Genomic DNA, 20,726 nt, shown 5'->3' with positions numbered 1-20,726 from the left:
TTGTAGTCCTCTTGCTTTCACTGTCTGGAGCTGTATTCTCTAAACAATGGGGACAATAAATCACCTTGCTTAGTTGTAGAAAGGAATACAAAATTTGGATTCAGGGTCCAGGTACATCCTGTGTTCTTCTACTCTGGGCCTGTGTAACTCCACTGACCTTCTGGCCTGGTTTGAGATTCGGGCTTTCCCTGGGACATGCTTTATTTTGTGACTCAGCATCGTCTATACCCCATGATTCTAAGACTGGCCGCCATCTTTGCAGCCTTCCTATGGCTTTCTCAGGACCATTTCTCAGGACCACTCCTGTAAAAATTTAGTCCTTCTGAGGCTAACACCATCTATGCATCACTGACATCCGCTCATGTCCTGGCCCAATTCTGAGAAGTCCTAACCTTGTATGATTGTCATTTGGGCTGTTTCCAAACACTCCCATTCTCCTCCATTAACTTGCCCATGTGACTTTCTTGGGGTGGGGTGGGGGTGAAATGTGAATGGAAGGGATATTTGTTCTTGGTGCTGAGTTCTTCTCTCTGCTTCTCCCCTTCTCTCACGCCCCGCCTCCCCCCTCATAGGTACACAGAAATGGAGCCACTCTCACTCTAGGTATTCCACTTCTGGGATGAGAACATGAAAGAACGAAGTTCCCCTGACCTTCAGCTACCCAGTGTGTGGCTTGATTGTTCTGCAGTTCGCCCTGACTGATATGCCAGGTCTCTATCTCCCGCCATCATTGGAGATGACATTACCTGCCATCTGGATAACCTTCTCAGAGATTTGATGCTTTCTTCCTGACTTCTGTATCTCTATCTCCTGCTGTTCAGTCTTCCTTCACAACGGACTGAATCGTGTATGTGTATGTATGTGCGTGTGTGCATGTTTGTGTATGTATGCTGCTCTCAAGGTTTGAATTCAGGGCCTGGCACTGTCTCTTAGACTTTTTTTTGCTTAAGGCTGGTGCTCAACCACTTGAGATATGGCTCCACTTACAGCTTTTGGGAGTTAAGAGTCTCATAAACTTTCCTGCCTGGGCTGGCTTCTAACTTTGATTCTCAGATCTCAGCCTCCTGAGTAGGTAGGATTACAGGTGTGAGCCACAAGCACCTGGCTTGTCTTACTCTTGAGAGAGCTCACAGTCTGCATCCCTGTCCTGTAATCAAGACCTTCCTCCACCTCAACCACCCCATTTGCTTCCTTCTCAGCCCATAGATGCAGCAACCCCCAGCTTCATTCTCTTCATTTACAATATTATCCCTGCTATACCCACTGTCCCTCTGTGCCATGGGCTGGCAGAACCTCCCTCTGGGTGAATCTGACTGGACTGTCTGCCTCTCTGTTCTTGTGGTCTGGATGTTGACCACTGCTAGAGAAACTGTAGAGCAGATGGAGGCTGCAGCCCAAGTGCTAAGCAGGATGCCTGCCTCATCTCCTGGGGGTGGAAGGCATGCTATTGTTCCCCATCATGTCTTCTCTAGTCTCTTCATCGTTACCTGCATCTCTGGGAGCATCCTTGTCATCAGACATGCTGACTTTGTCTCCCCTACATCCCCCCAATTTACGGAGATTGACCTTGCCTCTTTGGCCATACCAACCTTAATACTCAGCCTCTGCTCTCCAGTCCTCTCTCCCCAAGACTCCACAGCCCTCCAGCAATTGCCCAGCAGCCCTTCCAGTGCCCTAGGCCTCTAATCCTCAGCTACCACCCTCCACCCACCATTTATCCAGAACTCAGAGATGGCCCTGCTAGGGGAGCCCAGAATGGTACTGGGCTAGCTTACCTTTAGATCCTTAGCACTGAACTTCTGGGATCCCCTTGTGATATCCTCCCTCCTGGGCCAGCATGAGGACCTGGAAGGTCCCTGAGACTCTGACTCCATGTGGACTAGAGTTTGGTTTTCTCCTGCCAAACCATTTACACTCCTGCAATAGGGTGACAGCCCATGACCTGCTGGGATTGGAGCTCTCAAAGGTGGATGGTGTCTCTTGCTCACTGCTGTAGTGAACCATGGTGCTTAGTAGTGGAGGCTGAAGCTGGGGACCAGTATTTTCTCTACCCCTGCAAACAGCATCCTGTGCAAAGATGGCAGTGGCTGAAGGCTCTGTTAGCTTCCCTGTATGCACATCTCATTTAAACCTCATCATTCCCTTCCAGGTGAGGAAAAAGAGTGGTTAGGTGATCTGCTGAAGGGCACACAGGAACTCAGGTTTCATCCTACAGTTGGGTTCCATGGTGACTCTCAAGTTTGTCCTATCATAATCTTCAGAATCTGTGTGTATGACTTTGTGACAGTTTCTAACAGCAGACCTAGCAACTGAATGCAGGCTGTGATTACATGGCAATAGAGTGCCAAGCTTCAGGAATTATTGTTGAGAATCCCTGTCTGTGTGACTATGGCCTTGTAACTTCCCCTCTCTGGGCCTGATCACACTGAAGTTAAAATGAACACTTGGAGTACCAAACTCCCCCCTCTCCCCAATCTGACCTTCTACAATCCCAAGAAAAACCACAAGCCAGGCAGACAAGACTCTGTTGGGACTTTCAAATTTATTCCAACGTGCTCTTTTTTTTTAAAAAATATCCTCAGGCTGAACACTCAGCCAGAGCTGTAATAAAGGCAATTATTATACTTGTAAAAAGCTCTCATTCACAGTACGGATGTAATTTACAACAAAGGTCACACACATCAATACTGAGCATTTTTTTTTAAACCTTTTGTACATGAGACTCTGTGCTTTAGACCAGCATGGATTTTGTTGTTGTTGTTTTTTTCTTTTATCTTTTGCACTGATATACACCATACCAACATGGCAAGATGCAAGGGTAAGAACTGGAGTTTAAATAAAATTACAGGCAAAACTACCCATCCCAGTGCGGTGGCTGTACACACGTATCTACAGTACGGAGTTTGGAATGTATTGCCATTTAGGAACATAGAAACTTTCTACAGACAATTTCACATACAGAATACATACAACTTTTAGAAAAGAAAAAAAAGGCAAATATTTATCTTACAGAGAGCATGTATCTTACAAATTTCTTTTTACTTCCTTTTCTTTTTCCTTGAGCCCTAGATTTATAAAGTGATCCTAAGTGCTGGAGCAGGTTGTTAATGGAAACAGTGCCTTTGGCAACTTTCTCCTTTGGGTAACACAGATCTGTCTCCAAGGAGGGAGGGCAGCTCAGCCAAGACTTTCACTTTAAAAAAAAAAAAGATTTGTCTGGCTGGGTGCTTGTGGTTCACACCTGTAATCCCAGTTACTCAGGAGGCTGAGATCTGAGTATCGTGGTTCAAAGCCAGCCAGGGCAGAAAAGTCTATGAGACTCTTATCTCCTATCAACCACCAAGAAGCCAGAAGTGGAGCTGTGGCTCAAGTGGTAGAGTGCCAGCCTTGAGTGATAAAGCTAAGGGACAGTGTGCCCAAGCCCTGAATTCAAACCCCAGTATCATCCCACAAAGATTTGTCTGGAGCAAGCATTAGAAAGAACATCAACTCAGATAAATTGCTAAATTGCTTGTTCCAAGGAGCCAGGTAGGAATGGAGCAGTGCCGGGGGTGGGGGGGAGAGGGGGTTTGAGGGACCTGGAAACACATTTTTATTTCCTGAAATTTTCCAACTGAGGAAGGCAGAAACCTCTGAGCCTGGGAGACGGACTTCTGGCAGTTTGCTCTGTCAGGACCCCGGCAGGTCTTGTGTGTGGGAGCAGCGTGCAAGCTATGATGGGGGACAAGAAGGGGTAAGGGGCTGACAACTGGAGTGACTGTGAAGCTGTCCAATACGACAGGAACCTCAAAGGCAGAGCTGGGGAGAAGGGGCTTGGGACCTTCAACAGAAGGCAGGATTTGGCTTGAGGCCTCTGCAAATTGCCAACTGCCAAATCTAAGGACCCAAGCTCCTCTGTGCCAAGGAATGGCTATTTATCCACTGAGCTGGGGTCTACACCCACACGTCAGCATGGATTCTATACTTCCACGGGGGTAGGGACCGTAGGATCAGGGTGATTGGGAACAGACTGGAGATCCAGAGGGCATGTGTGAAGTGAGCTGTTCCAAACTGGGAAGGTAGGCTGTGGCCTGGGGCCTTGTGTCATCAGATTGGGCAGAGAACTTTAGCAGAGGGGATCAGAGCTAGCCTGGTGTACCATTGATTTGCTCCCTCTGGGTAGCTGGTTAGAGCAGCACTCTCTGGTACTCCTGTCCCTGTCATGGAGAAACAGGTCTCGCCAATAGCTATGCCATGTTACAAGGATAGCAAGGAAGGGGATCTTGGTGGGTGGAGGGCAAAGTCCAGAGGGGTGACATCCAAGAGAGCTAGGAAGGTTGGAGTCCTATGGGACACCCTGAAGGTTCAGGGCTAGCACAGCAATCTGAGGCAGGAAGATCTTGCCTTGGAAGACTCCACCTGGGTGGAAGTGATGCTCTTTATCTAGCTCCACAGCCTCAGCTTTGAAATCTCCAATGTGCGGAGTCTGTGGATTAGGAATGAAAGTCACAAGGGAGCATCCTAGCCTCTGGCCTGGCTATGACTGGGACCGAGGCTCCTATCACTTCCTGCCAGGCCCAAAATGAGCTAGTCTGGTCTAGGCTGGGCTCCCTAGCTTCTCCCAGGTGGGCAGGAGACCTAAGATTGAATCAAGCATTAGGAGTGCCTGGCTAGCCTATCCACATCCCCCGCCCCCAGCACCTAGCACAGTGAACTCTGAGAGGCCTTGCCTAACTGAACATGCCCATACCTTAGCTGGGAGCAAGATAAGGAATGAACTAGGTAGTTTGCTGGCCGGTGGACCAGGTTGGGGTACCCACTCCATGGGGCCTAAGCAGGGAAAGGCTCTAAACCAGCACAAGGTGCTCAAGGTATTTGAATCTTCCCTACGTGACAGCTTGGCTGAGGAGCTTCACCAGCTCAGAAGCCCTTGGCTGAGCCTTCCTTACATATGGTCTAGCTGAGGTCCAGGAGTAGCCAGAGAGGTCCCTGCTTTGGATCCAGCCTGGGTGACACATGACCATGAGTCCTGCACTTCCCCCCTTATAGAAATCAAAGAGAATCATTTCTGAAAGGCGGTTGTAGGGGTGGTGGTAGTGGTGCTGGGGAACCCATCTCTCCTAGGTGGAAAAAGGAACCACAGACATTAGTACACAGCAGTGCCTGCTTTTACATTTAATTATATAGGCTAATATGCCAGAGGTGAAATCAACTTGAAATTTATGTTTCTGGTCATATTACTTTCCTTATAAAGCAAGGTTTTGATCCAGAATGCAGAGAAAAATTCAAATGACTTAGGACAGGCTACAAATCCTTTAGGTTAAGAATATCTGAAGAGGTTGGAGAAACAACCAAATATAATATTCTATGTTTAGATTTGTGATACATATCTATCTGTGCGTGCACACACACACACACACACACACACACACACACACACACACACACACACACACACACACACACACACACACACACACACACACACGCACGCAATGTAATCCAACCAGGAAAGAAGTAGTATGTCTCTTGTACTCCAGGGCCATGGTGAAGCAACACTCAAACCTCAGGCTCAGCCACTTCAGCCTTGTAGATAGCTTGAGCGTACGGAGTGGCCTGTGGACAGGGCCAGAAGAGAGAGGTGAGAGTCAGGTGTATGGGGACCAGGTCCTTTTGCCAGCCCAGAGGCAGGTGGAGAGTGGACAGGAGGGGCCAGGGTTAGGGTGGCTTGCTCACTTATCCTATGCGGGGATGGATTCACAACTCAGACTACCTAGGTATCTGAGAAGTTTGGGCAAACCAGCAAGCAATTACCTTCCACGTGCTCCTATTATTTTTGTACTTGGAAATCCTAGCAAAAAAAAATGTTGGTACTTTTTCTTACAAAGAATAAAAGAAACAGAGAAGGTAATTTGGGGATGGGCATCTGTGTCCCTCTGACTGAGTTCATTGGCCCTTCTGCTAACCAGAGAGAAGTAGCCACTAGCTAGAGGGCAGCTCTAATGGCCATACATAGGAACTGGACATCTGTGTATAGGAATGCTTGCTTTTGCATTTAATTGTATACATTTGGAAAGTTTCCTTTATTTTTCTTCTCCCTAAGCAAACAGCTGCCTTTTGCCAGCCTTTACATGGGGTAATGGGTGAGTGCTGCTGGCTGCATTGGAGACTGCAAGGAAGCCACCACAGCCTTTCCCCAAGGGACAGATGCTTCACAACCTCAAAATCCTCATGGGTCTCTCTCTCTCTTTTAGATGTATGTGTGTGATTTTTTCTTTTCAAGCAACAAAAGGTCTAGAAAAAGGCACAGGTAACTGCATACATGGAAGATATAACAGATGGAGGGCTGAGCAGAAGCCACATAGACGGATGGACAGATGGGAAGGGAGCCCATGGGAGCAAGGTGACTTGAGGAAGTTGGATGGAAAACGTCTGTTGCCAAGCACTGGAAGCGGTTGGAGAGAGGCTAAGTGCTCAGGGGGCCTCTGTCCTCTGGCGGGGGTGGAGGTACCCTGGGCCCCCCACTACCTGGGGGCTCAGGGGAATCTTGCCTGGTCCTGGGTTCCCCAGAGAGGTTTCTCCTCCGGGCTGTGAAGCGAGCAGAGGCATCTGCCAGGCAGCCCATGGAGCTGCTGCGGTCCAGTGGTGGAGAGGCAGAGTCTGCGGGGTTGGCCAATATGGGCAGTGACTCCAAGTGAGGACTCCAAGACTGGGCCACTTGGTGGCCCTGGGGTAGCTGTGGGGTACAGGGGCTGTGTATGGGCATGGGATCTGAGGGTGACTCAGCCCTACGGGGCTCCCAGTCAGGAGGTCTTCCAGGGCCTCTTCCCATCTTCTCCTTCTCCTTGGGGTCATCTCTGCTCTCCAGCTCCGAGGAGAGGGTGAACTTGGAAACCTTAGCCACAGGGGACACGGAGGCTGATGAGCTTCCGGTGGGGCTCCAGCGTCCTCGCTCCTGGGCCTCCCGGGCCCCTGTCAGGTCACTGCCACCTCCTGAGAAGCCACTGACCCAGGCTGTGGAGGGCCCTGGCAGCAGGGCAGGGTGGATCCCTGGGCGGGCCTGCACCATCTGGATCCCACCAATGGGAATCAAGGGGCACGGGGCTCGGGACAGGTGCTGGGAGTGCAGAGGCAGGTGGCTGAAGATGTTCTCTGTCCGAGCTGGGCTGTGGCTGTGGAAGTCATGGGGCACCAAGAAGGGTTGGGAGGAGAAAGGATGAGCAGGACCAGGTGAGCAGGATGCACTTGGAGACTCAGCCTTCTGCTAGGGTCAAAAAACAAAATTAAAAAGGAGAGTGTTACACACCAGCCAGGTGGAGAAGTGAGGTCTAGAGGCATCGAGGCTGGACTAGCCAGAGACCCCCTGAATGAAGCTGCTGGAGATGGGCCAGACATCTCACCTCTCTGTGCATGGTACTGCCTGATGCCCATCTTGGGCCATCTGATGACCATGAGCACACTTCAGTCCCATAGTCTTCAAGCCCCCAGCCAGAACATCTGCAGGAGGGGTTCTGGCCCTGGCCTGGCCCTTTATCTTTAATCTGCTGCCTCTCCTATTACTAAAATGGTCTGGACCCAACTTTCCCCTTGTACACCAGTTCCCTCCCATCCAAGGATCCTGACCTTCTTCCACCAAGAATGTGCATGGGATCCCATATCAACCATCAGGAAACATTCCTGGAAGCTGGGTGCCAGTGGCTCACCCTTGTAATCCTAGCTACTTGGAAGGCTAAAGCCCACTAGTAAGAAGACAAAAATAGGTAGATTGTAAGCAAGACCTTATCAAAATTAACCAGTGTACAGAAGGGATGAAGGCATGGCTCAGTGGTCGAGCTCCTGCCAACAAGCAGGGTGGGGATGGAAAAGATGGGAACTGTTCAATAGTCCTGCCCACAGCCAACGCTGTCCTATTTGTTAAGGGGTAGAGCCCCAAACTCATGAACTAAAGAGACCATGCCTGTTGCTTCCGGGGGTGCAACAAAATGAAATCAGAGCCAGGTGCCAGCGGCTCCAGCTTGTAATCCTAGCTACCCAGGAAGCTGAGACTGGAGGATTGTGGTTCAAATCCAACACAGGCAGAAAAGTCTGTCGGACTTCATCTCTAATTAATCAGCAAAATGCCAGACTAGAGGTGTGGCTCAAGTAGTAGAGTACCAGATGAGCAAGCAAGCTGAGCAAATGTGAGGCTCTGAGTCTAAGCCTTGGTATTGACATTGAAAGAAAAAAAAAGTTGGCTTAAGGCACAGGGTGTGGAGCCTTGCACAGCAGAGTCCCAAGAAATGTTTGTTAGTCGATCAGTGACCACTGAGCTGGCAGAACCCCCCAGTTTCAGATGTGAAGCTCTTGTGAGAACCTGCAACCCTCTCCACACCCACTCCACCCTGGGAGGGACACGACAGCAACTCACCCACGTGGAGACGCAGGTCTCGGGGCTTCTGCCGAGAAGCTTGTGAGGTAGGAGTGCAGGCTGAAAGAGAGCCCGCGGAGCTGGCCCCAAGCCTGGGCCGCGCCTGCTGGCTGAGGGGCTGCTCGGCACAGACAGAGCCCACTTCTCTGGCAGCGCTGACCATGGTGGTGACTCAGCCTGATCTGGAGACCATCTCCTGGTGGGTGAGTATCTGGGGGTGCCTGGGTCTATGGCACCCTCGAGTCTGGGGGGCAGATGTGCTCGAAGGAAGGGGGGGCGTAGAGTGGGAGAAGACAAATCCAGTCTTGGGGACCCACAAGGAGGAGGGCCCTTGTCCCTTCCTGGGCCCACTGGGGGCCCAGGCGTGCTTGTAACTGAAGTCTGCAGTTCTGGTGAACATCTCTGGGGAGACGAGTCGATTTTGGTGAGTGAGTGTTTGCGAGTGAGCGGTGGGTGGCTGCCTACTTCTTTGCTTGGGGACCACGACCTTGGAGGGGACACGGTCTTGGAGCTCAAAGCTGAGCCTGTATCTTTTTCCCCAGGGCCCAACGGGGCTAGTCCCAGCCGAGAAAGGCCTGGGATGCTCTGGCTGGATGTGGAACAACTGCTGGCTGTCAAGTTGTCAGCTTCTGAGACGGAGCTGTCTCTGGTGGCCTTGTTATCAGAGGTGGCATCGGAGGCCGGAGGGCCCTGAGCAGGTGGGGAATCTTCCTGCAGTGTGGCTGGAAGGCCCAGTGGGGGAGCCTCTGAGGATGGCCTGGATGACTCCTCCTCGCTCTCCTCCTCCTCCTCCTCCTCCTCGTCTTCATCCAGATCTGCATCTGAGTCCAAGTCTGAGTCCTCCAGGTCTGAAAACTGGTGCTCCTCCACAGCCTCGGAGCCCTCTCGCCCTTCTGAGTCCTGGAACATGTCGTCACTGGTTCCTGAGGGGAGAATGCAGGACATCCAAGGTCACAGTCCGCCCCTGCGGGGCCGCTCTGACCCCACACTGCCAGTTCCCTTGTCTGCCAATGAGGCAAAATGCCACAGAGATGGCAGATGACCAAGTGACACAAGAGACAGAACATGTTGTACATAATGGTGAGCAACGATTACCTTCTGTTGGGAATGTGTATGTTCAATTCTGAGGGCTTTAGGGCTATTAGTCCACACTGTACCCAAGGAATCCTGGGAAGTTGGTTATGTTTTTATCTTCACATAATAAATGAGCAAAACAGGTAAGACAAATAAACTAACTTGTCCGAGTAAATTACTCCTACAGCTGGGACCGAACCATAGTAAGTAAGGCACCCTTCTTAAGCCCAGGGCTGGTGTCCCGTGCCTTGTCATCTTAGCTACTCAGGAGGCTGAGCAGTTCAAAGTCAGCCTGGGCAGATAAATCTATGAGATTCCTATATTCAATTGATTAGCAAAAGCCAGAAGTGGAGTATGGATTAAATAGAAGAGTGCCAGCTTTGAGCAAAAAAGCCTCATGAGCATGAGGTTCTGAGTTCAAGCCCTTGAAAGACAGCTTTCTTGTTCTTACCAATATGTCAGTCCATGAGCCAGCTAGGACATCGTTCTGTGTCTCAGTCTCCCCTTTTATCAAATGAATGGGAGTCATCACTCATATAGCTATGAAGAGAGTCATAATTCATATGCTAGGAGGAGAAAAGGCAGGTCTGGCACATACTAAGGGCCCAAATAATGATAATTGCTATGTGTCTATTCAGGCTGACATCTATTGTTCTGGGACAGAGCACGCTGGCCAGTCTTGCAGACAGAACTGTGGTCAGTTTAAACACACGGCTGCCATGGTGACCAGGCTGCCACTGGCTGATACAACAGCATTTGGCAGGTGGCAGAGTCTAGCTTCTGTGGGTGGCATGGTAAAGCTGGCCTCAGGCTACAGGGCAGAGTGCCACCCTTGCACTCTTATCCTGAGGAGTCACTGCCTTTTAAAAGCCTGGGCTACTCCCAGCAAGGAGGGAACAGCTCTGAAATGCCAGCTTTCTGGTCTGGCATTTCATAAGGTGGCTTCCACCAGCTGGGTCACCTTTGCTAGTCTTCTTAGGTCATCTCTGAGATTGGTAGCATTTTGGATGTTGGAGAGTGCTCTGCTAATGTCTGGCCCACCTGGCAGGCTCTGAAGGGTTCAGCTACTACATCGTGAGATTGCTGGGATCCCATGTGTCATGCCCACAGACTGTGGGCTGGTGACAGGTGGGTAGAACCATCAGTCAGCCCCCTGGAGGGGACACAAAGCAGCACTGCAGGCACTACAGAAGAGCACCACTAGACCTAAGCATCTGGTGTACCCAAGCATCTCCATCACATCCAGCTGCCCTGGGCCCAGCATCAGTGCTTGCTTAGAATAATCACATGCAGCAGCAAGATGTCTAACATGGTCAAAAAAACTATGGGGTGGAGCAGGGGCTGGTGGGCAAAGGGGAAGGCTACAAGGCCCAGGGCAGGTTCTTGTAGCAGCTGGAGGCAGAAGTGCAAGGGGAAAAGTTTTGCAGTCTGGCCACAGGCATTTAATCTCTTGGGCTGGGACTTTGGCTGGAGTCTGTCTGTTGTAGCCCCAAGAAGTCATCGAACCCTGTCCTCACTCATGTAAGGTGAAACCCTGGAACAGAGAAAGATGGAGGACACAACCAAGATCGTCCAGCAAGCCCTCACCTAAGTCAGAGCTAAGCTTCACAACTCTTGTGTTATTACATGGATAGTTTAAAAATGATTCTTATCATTCTAGAAGCAGAAAATGGTCTGGATTTGAGTCCCTTCTCCTAGTGACAACTCCCTTTTGCTTTGTGCTCCACTTCTTCTCTGTAAATTGGGAGCAGGGGTAAGCCATGGCTATCATCATCTCCAGCCTCCCCTCCCCCAGCCCACAGGCAGGTAGCTGTGGGTGGCACTGAGCTTCTTGCAGATAAGGGTTCGTAAGGAACAGTGGAACCAGCACCACCTGATACTCACCAGCCATTAAAATTCCTCTTTAATGATGAGAAAGCTGAGACCTAGAGGGAGTGGTCTGGACATCCAGTATATGAATGACACACCAAGGGTCTCCAGTCTAGGGCATGCTTCATCAGATCCTCCCACCTTCCTGCCCCCATTCCAAGATCCCTGCTGGGATCTAAGAGATTCCCCTGGCTTGTTGGCCACTTCTCATTCCTAATGCCCCACATGGAGCTTCCAGGCAGTTGCTGAGATCAAGGCCAATGCTCAACAAGAGAACTGGCTGCTACAAATTCAGGGACCTGGGACCAGGATGGGGAACCTCAGAAGGAAGCATGGATAGGTGCCATTTCTGGGATTTGCCACACGGTGGCACTGGTGTGCAACCTCATCTCTGCCTGGGTAGGATTGGTGAGGTGTACATGAAGGGGGATGTTTTTGGCTGTTCCCTCTGGGCCCCCTTATCTCCCCCTCCCCATCTCATACACCAGCTCTTGATGTCACAACTTGAGTCTTCCTCAGTGGGGAGTGTCAACATCATCCTTCTAGTCTTTTAGGCCATAAATCTCAGATCATCTTTGGCTTATTTCCCACTCATCCCTTCTCCTCTATGATGTGACAGCAGGGCCCGTGGTGCTGCCTCAGAATGTATCTAGAATCTGATCAGTTCTCACCTGCACCATGCCCACTTGGTCTGCATCCACACAGACATGTGCTTGGCCTGGCCTACTGTCTTCCTGCGCCCCCTGCAGGCTGTTCCTTGTGCATGGCCAGAGTCCTGACGTCAGAGGATGGCACCTGTGCTGCCTGCTTCATGTTTGTGGACAGAGAAGTATGCCCTTACCCTCAGGGTCCCAGCTCAGGTGTCCCTTTCCTCCGCTTGAAACGTGGCAGGGTCTGTAAATGGCCTGATGTTCGTTTTTGACAAGTATGGCAACCCCTACATTATGGTTTGGGGAAGAGTCATTATATTCTATTCTAAAAAAGTGACTTAATGGGCATCATGGTTCATGCCTGTAATCCCAGAACTCAGCCTTTAACTCTTCTATTAGACTGAAAATGCATTCCTAATCATAAAAAAACAGAAATAGAATAATGTATGTACCATCCTACACTATACCAGTCCCCCACCCCACATTTTTTTTTGTCACATTCTAAGTCCTGAGTCTGATTTGAGAATTGTGGTCAAAAGTTTGTCACTACACTTGATGCTGGGGAGGGCAGTGCTCAGCCAGATACTTTAGCTTTCCCCCATAGCTTGCCTGCTTTGAGATTGGTTCTAATCTGCCTGTAGAGCAGGGATGGGCCTGTGGGATCTGGATTTGGCTTTCTTGGAACTCTCCCACCTTCAGAATCCTATGTGTGAGGCCCATGCGCGAGCAGGGGACCCACAGAGTCTGACACATAGTAGGTACTACGTGTTGTCTGTAATTACACATGGGTTCACTCATTATACATTCTCTGTGCTACTCTGGCATGGTAGGCTGTGGTGCCCAACAGCCATCCTGCACAGCACAGGGGGCATTCTGGTAGTATAATCTTTGTCTGCCAGTGATTGGGAAAGCTGGAGGGGAGAATGGGGGGAAGGGGAACAGCAATCGAGAGGAGGGCAGAGGAAAGGAGGAGGAGAAGGGGAAAGGCAGAGGTCAGTGGCCTGGTAAGCGAGGAGGAAGGGAGGGGAAAGGCATGAAGGCAGAGAGAGGAGGCCTAGAGTTTCTTACCTTCTCCGGCTTCCAGCTCCTCCAGCACCCCTGTCTCTTGGCACTTTTTGCTGTGGGCTTTCGACTTCATGTGCTTAGTCAGATTCCCTGGAAAGGAATAAGACCAGACTCAGGCTCAGTGACAGGTCAGGGGCCAGCCAGGGAAGGTGAGAGCTCAGGGAGGCAGCACTGGGCTGGAAGCCCATGACTTCTCGGACCAGTCAAGGCACTGCCACCTGCAGGGGCCGGGCAGAGGCCAGGTGCTCCTCTACCCCAGTAATCAGGCACAGACTTGCAGCCAGAGCTGTGGATCAAGGTGGAATGCAGGGGCTGGGATGGAGAGGCTATGGGACCGTGAGGGGACAGAAGGTATGACAAGAACATGAGGTGCTGGTTAAAAAGCAAAAGAAAAAAAAATCCCCAAACAAAAAACCAAACACCTATTTCCTGCTTCTGATTTAAGTCTGTGTCCAGGTACTGGTGACATGATTCCAGTAGGATTATTGGCCATGTCAAGTGCTGGGGTGACATGAGGTTCTCACTGACCAGTATGGCAGGTAGGGGCTAAGTGACCCTCTGGCTCTAGCTGTTTCTTATGAGGGAGGGAACGCAGGGCTTGGGCACTGTCCCTTTGTTTTTTTTTTTTTTGTTGTTGTTTAGGTTTGGCTCCCTACTATTTGAGCCACAGCTCTGCTTCTGCCTTTTTAGTAGTTAATTGGAGGTAAGAGTTTCACAGCCTTTCCTGCCAAGTCTGACTTCGAACCAGGATCCTCAGATGTCAGCTTTCTGAGTACCTTGGATTACAGATATGAGCCACTGGTGTCCAGCTGAGGCCACTTCTAAGTAACCCATCGAGCTGAACCTTAGGGTCTGGAAGAAGAACCAGGGCAGACTTACTCTTAGGAATGAAGGAGACAGAAGGAAATGCTGTTGGTCACACATGGGGACCAAAGGTTGAGGCTCAAGTCCACCTTCCCCAGACTGTTCAGGATGCTCCTTTGGGCCCAGCAGCCACTCCCAAATTGAGCTCTGAAGACCATTGCCTTTCCATACGGTCAATGACATAATAAGCCGTAAGTTCCCCGAATCAGGGGCTTTTTGTCTCATGAGTCTTACTAATTGGGAGGTTTGAATGGATGAATGGAGGAGGGAAGAATGGAAAGAAGAAAAGGCTATTGGAATGGATGTATAGACAGATTAGTAGATGGAAGAATGGGTAAGTGAGTAGAAGAAATAGGATGTGGGAGAAGAATAGGAAGAAGATCTATGGCAGTAGATGAGTAGAAAGGCAGATGAATAGACAAATGAGGTATATGAATAGGTAAGAAAATAAGTGGAGGGAAGGATGGAACGTAAGTCAGTACACGCAGCGCATGGAGGGCTGCACGAGTAGGAGAATGCTGGTTGATTAGATGAATGGATGCCTTTATATATAAATGCATGTGAGGCAAGACAAGAAGACAACAAAACAAGAGCTGCAGGGGAGGATGGATAAGTGGGAGGATAAGTGGAGACCAGGAGAGGAACAGACAGGGTAAGAGAATCAACAGGAAGAGAAATGACTGGGAAGATGGCTCTATGAGAGGTGGGCGGGGAGGGATGGTGGGTGGGTGAGCAGAGGTGGAGCCCATCCATGGCTGTACCACAGGGTGCTTCTTCCATCATTCTGACAAACATTTGAGACTGACAAACGTCTGCTGAGACGGAGGGGGAGCGTAAGCTGGGCTTCTCTATGGCAGGGAGGATGAGAGAGGAGCCATCTCCTTTCTTCTCTTTCAAGCTCCTAGTCTGTGACTCTGTCCTCAGCTTGGTCTTCTCCTGCAACTAGACAGAAACCTGCTGTTCTTTTCCTGGCCAGGGAGGTTGTCTCTTTTCCAGCCTGGTGGGCCTCCATCCTCACTGCTCTGAGCAGGCGAAGCCTGAGCAAGCACAGTCAGGAGGTGGGGAAAGACAGCAGGGAATGGAAGACGTCTGAGTTATCCTAGGCCACAGGGGACATGCACACTGCTCGTTCTGGCAGTTGCTTCATTTCCTACCCACATTTTACTTGTGTCTCTATTCAACCATACTAAATACATACAGAGGACGTATGGTAGCCCTGGGGGGAAATGCTATTATGGAAGAGAGAATTGAGGAACCTTGTAGAACTTGTTATTCTGCCCCCTCTAGACAGAGGCACATGTCCTCTGCTACCCTAATTCTGGGCCCAGGGGCTGATGACTCTAGTGGACAAGTTCCCTGGCTGTCCTGGATACTGGTAGGTATCCTATTAGCCATCATGGTGAACCATGGAACCCAGAATCACCATTTAGACTTGCGTCTCAGGATCTCAGAGTCTGACTTCTTCAGGTGATAGGAAGATGGAACAGGATGGTTCAGGGGCCTGAGGGCCACAGTGTAGGCTGGGCTCTGACACTGCCAGCTGGGAAGTCATGAACAAGTTTCTCACCCTACCGAGCTTATTTCCAGAAGGATAAATCATACTCACCTTAGAGGAACACTGAGAAGATCTGAAGATATTAACATATGTGGTAGCAGGGTGTGGCTGGCACAGAGTGGATCCTCCCCCAGACCCTGTGAGAATCACTCTTTAGGGGCTTAAAGGACTCCGCCACACATTGTATACTGTGCTGGTATGGATAAGAGAGGTGCCCAGATGATGCCCGTGATTGGACAGCTTCACTTTTTAGCCTGGGCTTCAGAGGCTCTCAGAAGAAGGCAGGAGGGGCCCCCCTACTGAAGGCCTGCCCCTCCCCTGAATGACCCCTTAGGGGGCTGTGCGAAGGAGGCAAAGTTGGAGGTGATGTTGCATGTCATAGCAGAGTAGACACCAGGTAAACCACCCAGCATGTTGCCTGGATTCCTCCAAGCCTTCCTCTCCCCAGCCTGTCTCCTCCATAGACAGGGAGAAGCCTAGCAAATTGCCACACGCCCAACCTGGCCACCATTCCCCTGCCAGCTTACCAAGCAGAGCCCTCTGCTTCTCACCATCACCCACGCCTCTCACTGAAAGCCAGACAGCCCTGAAGTGGAGGAAGAGAGGCAAGTGGATGAAAGTGTCTCTGAAAGAAAGTGGGTGCTGCGAAGAGCACCAGTCAAGGGCCCTGTCTCCTCTGGTGTCCTCCCTGCCCTCCCTCCTCCCCCACCCCACCCCACCCCACCCCAGCCTGATGGATATGTCTGCTCGCAGATGCCATCTCTGTCCTCCAAGGAGATTGCACAAGGGCCCATACATGGCACTGCCTCTCCATGAGCCCTGGGAACTATCTGAGAAGAGAAAAAGGACCCTCCATGGGCTGGCTGCCCCATGTCTCCCATCCCCACCCATCACCCACTGAGAACCTCCTCAGGTAGTTCCCAGAGCCTGAACTGCCACCTCCACATCTGACGGAGACAAGACACAGACAGGCAGACAGAGACAGACAGGAAGGGCTCCAGGTCCAACCAGGCTCAGCTTCAGAGCTCACACAGCCTGGTCCAGGCCAGAACTTAAGGGTGGAAGGAGTGATAGGTAGAGATGACCTGGAGGATAGGCAGACAGCCCCTGGGAGGAGAGGGGGAGGGCTCATGTTACCAGAGCTGGTGGCCGACAGGTCCCAGAGCTTGCGATAAAACACAGTCCCAGGGAGAGCCAAGGGCTCCAGGTCCTGTCCCCTCGTCACCAGAGGGGCTTCTTTGCTTCCATCTGCTGCCACCCACCAGCCCCCTCAGTGCTGGGCATAGAGTGAGATGTCACTGGCTCCCGTGTTCTTTTGGCAGGCTCAGCGGCACAGTGGAGGATGAAGTTGGCATGCTCCTAATCACTAGCCGAGAGCAGAGCTCCTCTTTCTTCAGGAGAATCTCCCCCACTCCCCCCACCTTTCTGGAAATGCAGAGAACCCCCTCTCCTAAGCCCCTCTGGGCTCAGATCCTACACTCTGGATCCTCTCAGCTCTGTGGGTGACTCAGAGAGACCGTGACCCTGAGCAGGGACTTCGGGCAGCTGGGCAGGGCTTCTAAGGAAGGCATCCCGGGGCAGTAGGTGCTCCACGGGCATCTCTCTGCCTTGGCAGAGGAACTGAGTTGGCAGAAGGACTTGCTGGGATCTCAGTGGGGGGACAGCTTTCCTGTGACACAAGGCAGACGGATTGCTCCCCAGGCCTGGGTAGTGGATGTGATGCCATGCATGGCCAGAGCCAGGAGGTTCCCCTGGGGCTCCTCAGTGGGGTCCCCTGGCCACCCACTGACCTACTCAGAGGTCACCACGTGGCTGTGTTGTGCCACCTCTGAAGAGGAAGGTAAGGGCGCTGGCATCCTGGGGACAGGGGTTCCCCAGGCACAGCCTCTTCCTGTGTTCGGTTTCTTCACTTTCAGGAGGCTGTTAGACAAGCAACTTTACCTATGTAGAACTGAAGACTAGTTATCTAAGCAATCCACCAAGGATCCCCTTCTCTCTTCCCCAAAACCTCACCAGGCTGAGAGGGCTCCAGACATGCCCCCCTCTGACACACGGAGAGAGAAGAGGAGCAGAGAAAGAAGGTGGGTGAGGGACACTCTCGTCCCAAAACCTCGGTGGGGAAATTTAAGCTCAGCTTGAAGATGATGGCAAGAGGACACAGGATAAGGGTCACCCAACAGGGTCAGAAGATGAGAAACAGAGACCCAGCCAGAGAGGAGGCCGCTGAGCCACAGAGGGTGACAAACTGCATCCTGGCCTAGTACTGGAGAAACAGAGGCAATCTTGGGTGGGGAGCTGCATTGGCTCCCCTGCTTTTTGTGATCACTCAGCCTGTTTCACTGGGAACAGCTTCACCAACAGAAAAAATACAAAAGAGAAAGCATCGTGTGCTGTACAATTCTGTCTCCCGACAGTGTGGCTTCCATGGAGTCACCCAACTTGCTCACAGAAGGCAGACCCTTCATGTGTCCAAACCCTGATCGAGGGATACACAAAGTGCAAAAGAGGCTGAACCCACCAAAGCTGCCAAGACCCTGGCCTCCTTCAGAAGCACCCCCGTTCTGCCCAGCTCAGTTAGAACCTCCCTGCAGAGCCTGCTGGGAAAGACACCATCTAGAGCACCAGGGGCCTCACTCTTTTGTCCCACCATGAACCTGGGAGGCTGCATGCCAGGCCACGCTCATCCATCACTGTTCCCTGAGATACAAGTTCTCAACAGCTCCTCCCTCCTCTCAAAGGTAACTGCGGAGCCTGTCCTGACCCTGATGTGGGTGTGGCCGGGGCAGGAACAGAACCTTGCTAGTCTGGATCTGGCGAACATGGCTGGGCCCTGCATTCTGGAGCTGCAGAGAAGCAAGGGGTAAGGTGAGGAAGGTGCAGGCAGGGACAGCTGTAGCATGCGACCGTGTTAAGTGACTCTGAGTGGAATGGATCGCTCAGTGTTACCGTGTGGATGTTGGAGGTCATCAGGTCAGTGGATAAACAGCTCTGGGGACATGCAAAAGGAAGGGGTGATGAGATACATAGAAGAACTGTGGGCTGGTGCTACGGGGAGAGGATCAGGCAGGACGCTGTAGGTGTGGGGAGGGCTGGGGCGGTCACAGGGTGCGTGCTACTGCCCAGTCCTGAACAGTCGGGCTGTGCCACAGGCACTAGGTGGGGTGGGAGCACAGGATATGGGTGTGTGCCAGGTCCCAGGTAAAGAGGTGTGAGCCGGGGCTCCCAGAGGAGAGCGCTCTGCGGCAGGCTGGGCGGTGCCCCAGCTAACTGTCTCTTACCTTTGGTTTTAAAAGCAAAGTGACAGTGCTTGCACACATAGGGCCGGACGTCAGTGTGGGTGCGGATGTGTTTCTTCAGCATGCTGGGCTTCTTGCAGCGAATTCCACACTCCTCACAAACATATTTCCCTCGGCCACGGCCTCGCACATAAACATACTCTTCGTTTGATTTGTACCTATGAGCAACAGGTGTCATGTAAAGGAAAAACAAAACCAAAAAAAAAAAAAGGGAGAAGAGGCAGCTTCTCACTCAGGGAAGATGTGCACGCTTCCTAGCTGTCTCCAGCCTGGGAGAGGAGGATGCAGAACAAGAGAGAGCCCTGACAGAGCTGGGAAGGAGCTAGGTCACCCCAGGGATTCACCGGGAACCCCTGCAGCCCGGCCCCTGCATAGGTAGGGCTGTACCTTCCTTTATTCCCTTTATTCTTCCTCCGGAGAAGTAAAGCCACAGCTTCCCAGATGTTTCCATTCCACAGCCCGCCCTGGCCATAGCACTGCCACAAAGAACAGCCACTGTGGGCCACCAAAGTCACACAGAGTGAAAAGGTCTCGCAGTAATAGCGGAGGCCCTGGCAGCTGCCATTCACCAAGTACACATGCCGACCTGGGGTACTTCACCTGAATGAAACCACTACCACCTCACAAGAACTTGTACAAGCCCGAGGCTCAGAGAGGTCGAGAGACATTCACACATGAACCCACAGCTGGAAAGGAACAGAACTTGGAACAGAATCATTTTGCCCTGAACCTGTCCATCTCCTTTAAGGAGCAACTAGTGCAAAGGCAGCCTTCCCAGGAGGACAACCAGTCCTGCAAGGGAGGTAGGAAGTACAGCCATGGTTCCCCAGGGGCCTTGCTCTCTTCCTCAACTCATCTCTGCCAAGCTGGAGGCTGTGGGGGAACCGCAGTCTTAGGTGGACTAGGCAATGCCAGCTGCTCTCAAGGCCTCATAAGCACCCCAGAACCCTGCGTCAGAACGAACTGTTCCTACAAGTGCTACAGGCCCCTCTGGGTGCCACTAGCCACAGGCATACTTGCAGCCAGGGGACATAGATTGTGGACCACAGGCCAGAGGGAGGCCTGGCTAGTCTAGGAGGAAGCATTGGTCATCAGACACCAAAGCCAGCCAAGACCAGGGCAAGAACTGGGCAGGTGCAGGAGGGTGGCTGGAAAGAACAGTAGCAAGGACTCCAGCCTTCTGGCAGGATGGCAGTTCAAGGCCCAGTGGGGTCACAAGGGTGGGAGCAGAAGAGGGGCACTTGGGGAGGGAGCGCAGGCCGCAGTGCATCACGCCATATCCACACCTCTCATGCCACATAATCACACACCCTACACTCACAACCACAATCACAAATCCCTCCCACTCAGCCACACATTTGCGCTGTCAGTTGTTCACAAACCCTCATGCCTTCAATCAACCACACAAACTCACACCCATACACTACTCACACTCTGTCACACACAAACACCCCATGCTCTGTCATCTACTCACATACCTCACACCACACATACCTCTAATTGTCACACACCTGACCATCACCCAGTTACATTCTCACCCTATAATCACACATATTTTCATACCCACACCCCTCCCACACTCATAAACACATTCTAGTGTGATGTCATCTCCACACCCCCACAGTCACCCCCACAAAGCACACACTTCATACACATTCACAGTCATACTCTAATTCCCGCACTCGAGCCCCTACCATCACACTCCTCATACACACCTGCCCCCCCATATCACACTCTTTCACACACTCACATAACTCAGATAGGGTCTAAAGGGTCCTGTCTTCACCTCTTCAGGCTCTGACCCACCTGTATTGGGCACTGACCTCAGGTGTCTTTGGGCAACTTTATGCTTGATCAGGACAAGCGCCATCTTATGTTCAAGCACAAGTACTGCAGGTCTGGGGGCAGGGCAGTGGGAGTGGTCAGGCAGAAGTGGGAGGGGCTCCCAGTAGGGACCCAGGGGAAAT

The 20,726-nt window shown here is 51.6% G+C and overlaps 1 protein-coding gene across 12 annotated transcripts in view; it reads right to left on the bottom strand.

Annotated features, from left to right (window-relative positions):
* Nucleotides 1-2,533: 2,533 nt before the first annotated feature.
* Hivep3 (HIVEP zinc finger 3) overlaps nucleotides 2,534-20,726 on the bottom strand; it is a 405,958-nt gene continuing 387,765 nt past the window's right edge. For all 12 annotated transcript variants that reach the window (XM_070017191.1, XM_070017193.1, XM_070017194.1 and 9 more), the window contains 4 exons: nucleotides 18,742-18,917; nucleotides 13,048-13,134; nucleotides 8,387-9,309; nucleotides 2,534-7,243 (listed from right to left, as the gene is read on the bottom strand). In XM_070017191.1, the coding sequence (XP_069873292.1) occupies nucleotides 6,446-7,243; nucleotides 8,387-9,309; nucleotides 13,048-13,134; nucleotides 18,742-18,917 (1,984 nt within the window). In that variant the 3' untranslated portion in view covers nucleotides 2,534-6,445. The remainder of the gene's footprint in view (nucleotides 7,244-8,386; nucleotides 9,310-13,047; nucleotides 13,135-18,741; nucleotides 18,918-20,726) is intronic.

The sequence above is a fragment of the Dipodomys merriami genome, unplaced genomic scaffold (assembly GCF_024711535.1).
Source record: "Dipodomys merriami isolate MVZ:Mamm:240054 unplaced genomic scaffold, mDipMer1.0.p SCAF_121, whole genome shotgun sequence".
Classification (NCBI taxonomy): Eukaryota; Metazoa; Chordata; class Mammalia; order Rodentia; family Heteromyidae; genus Dipodomys; species Dipodomys merriami.
Note: the sequence above shows the minus strand (reverse complement) of the source record. Positions and strands in the feature narration are given on the sequence as shown.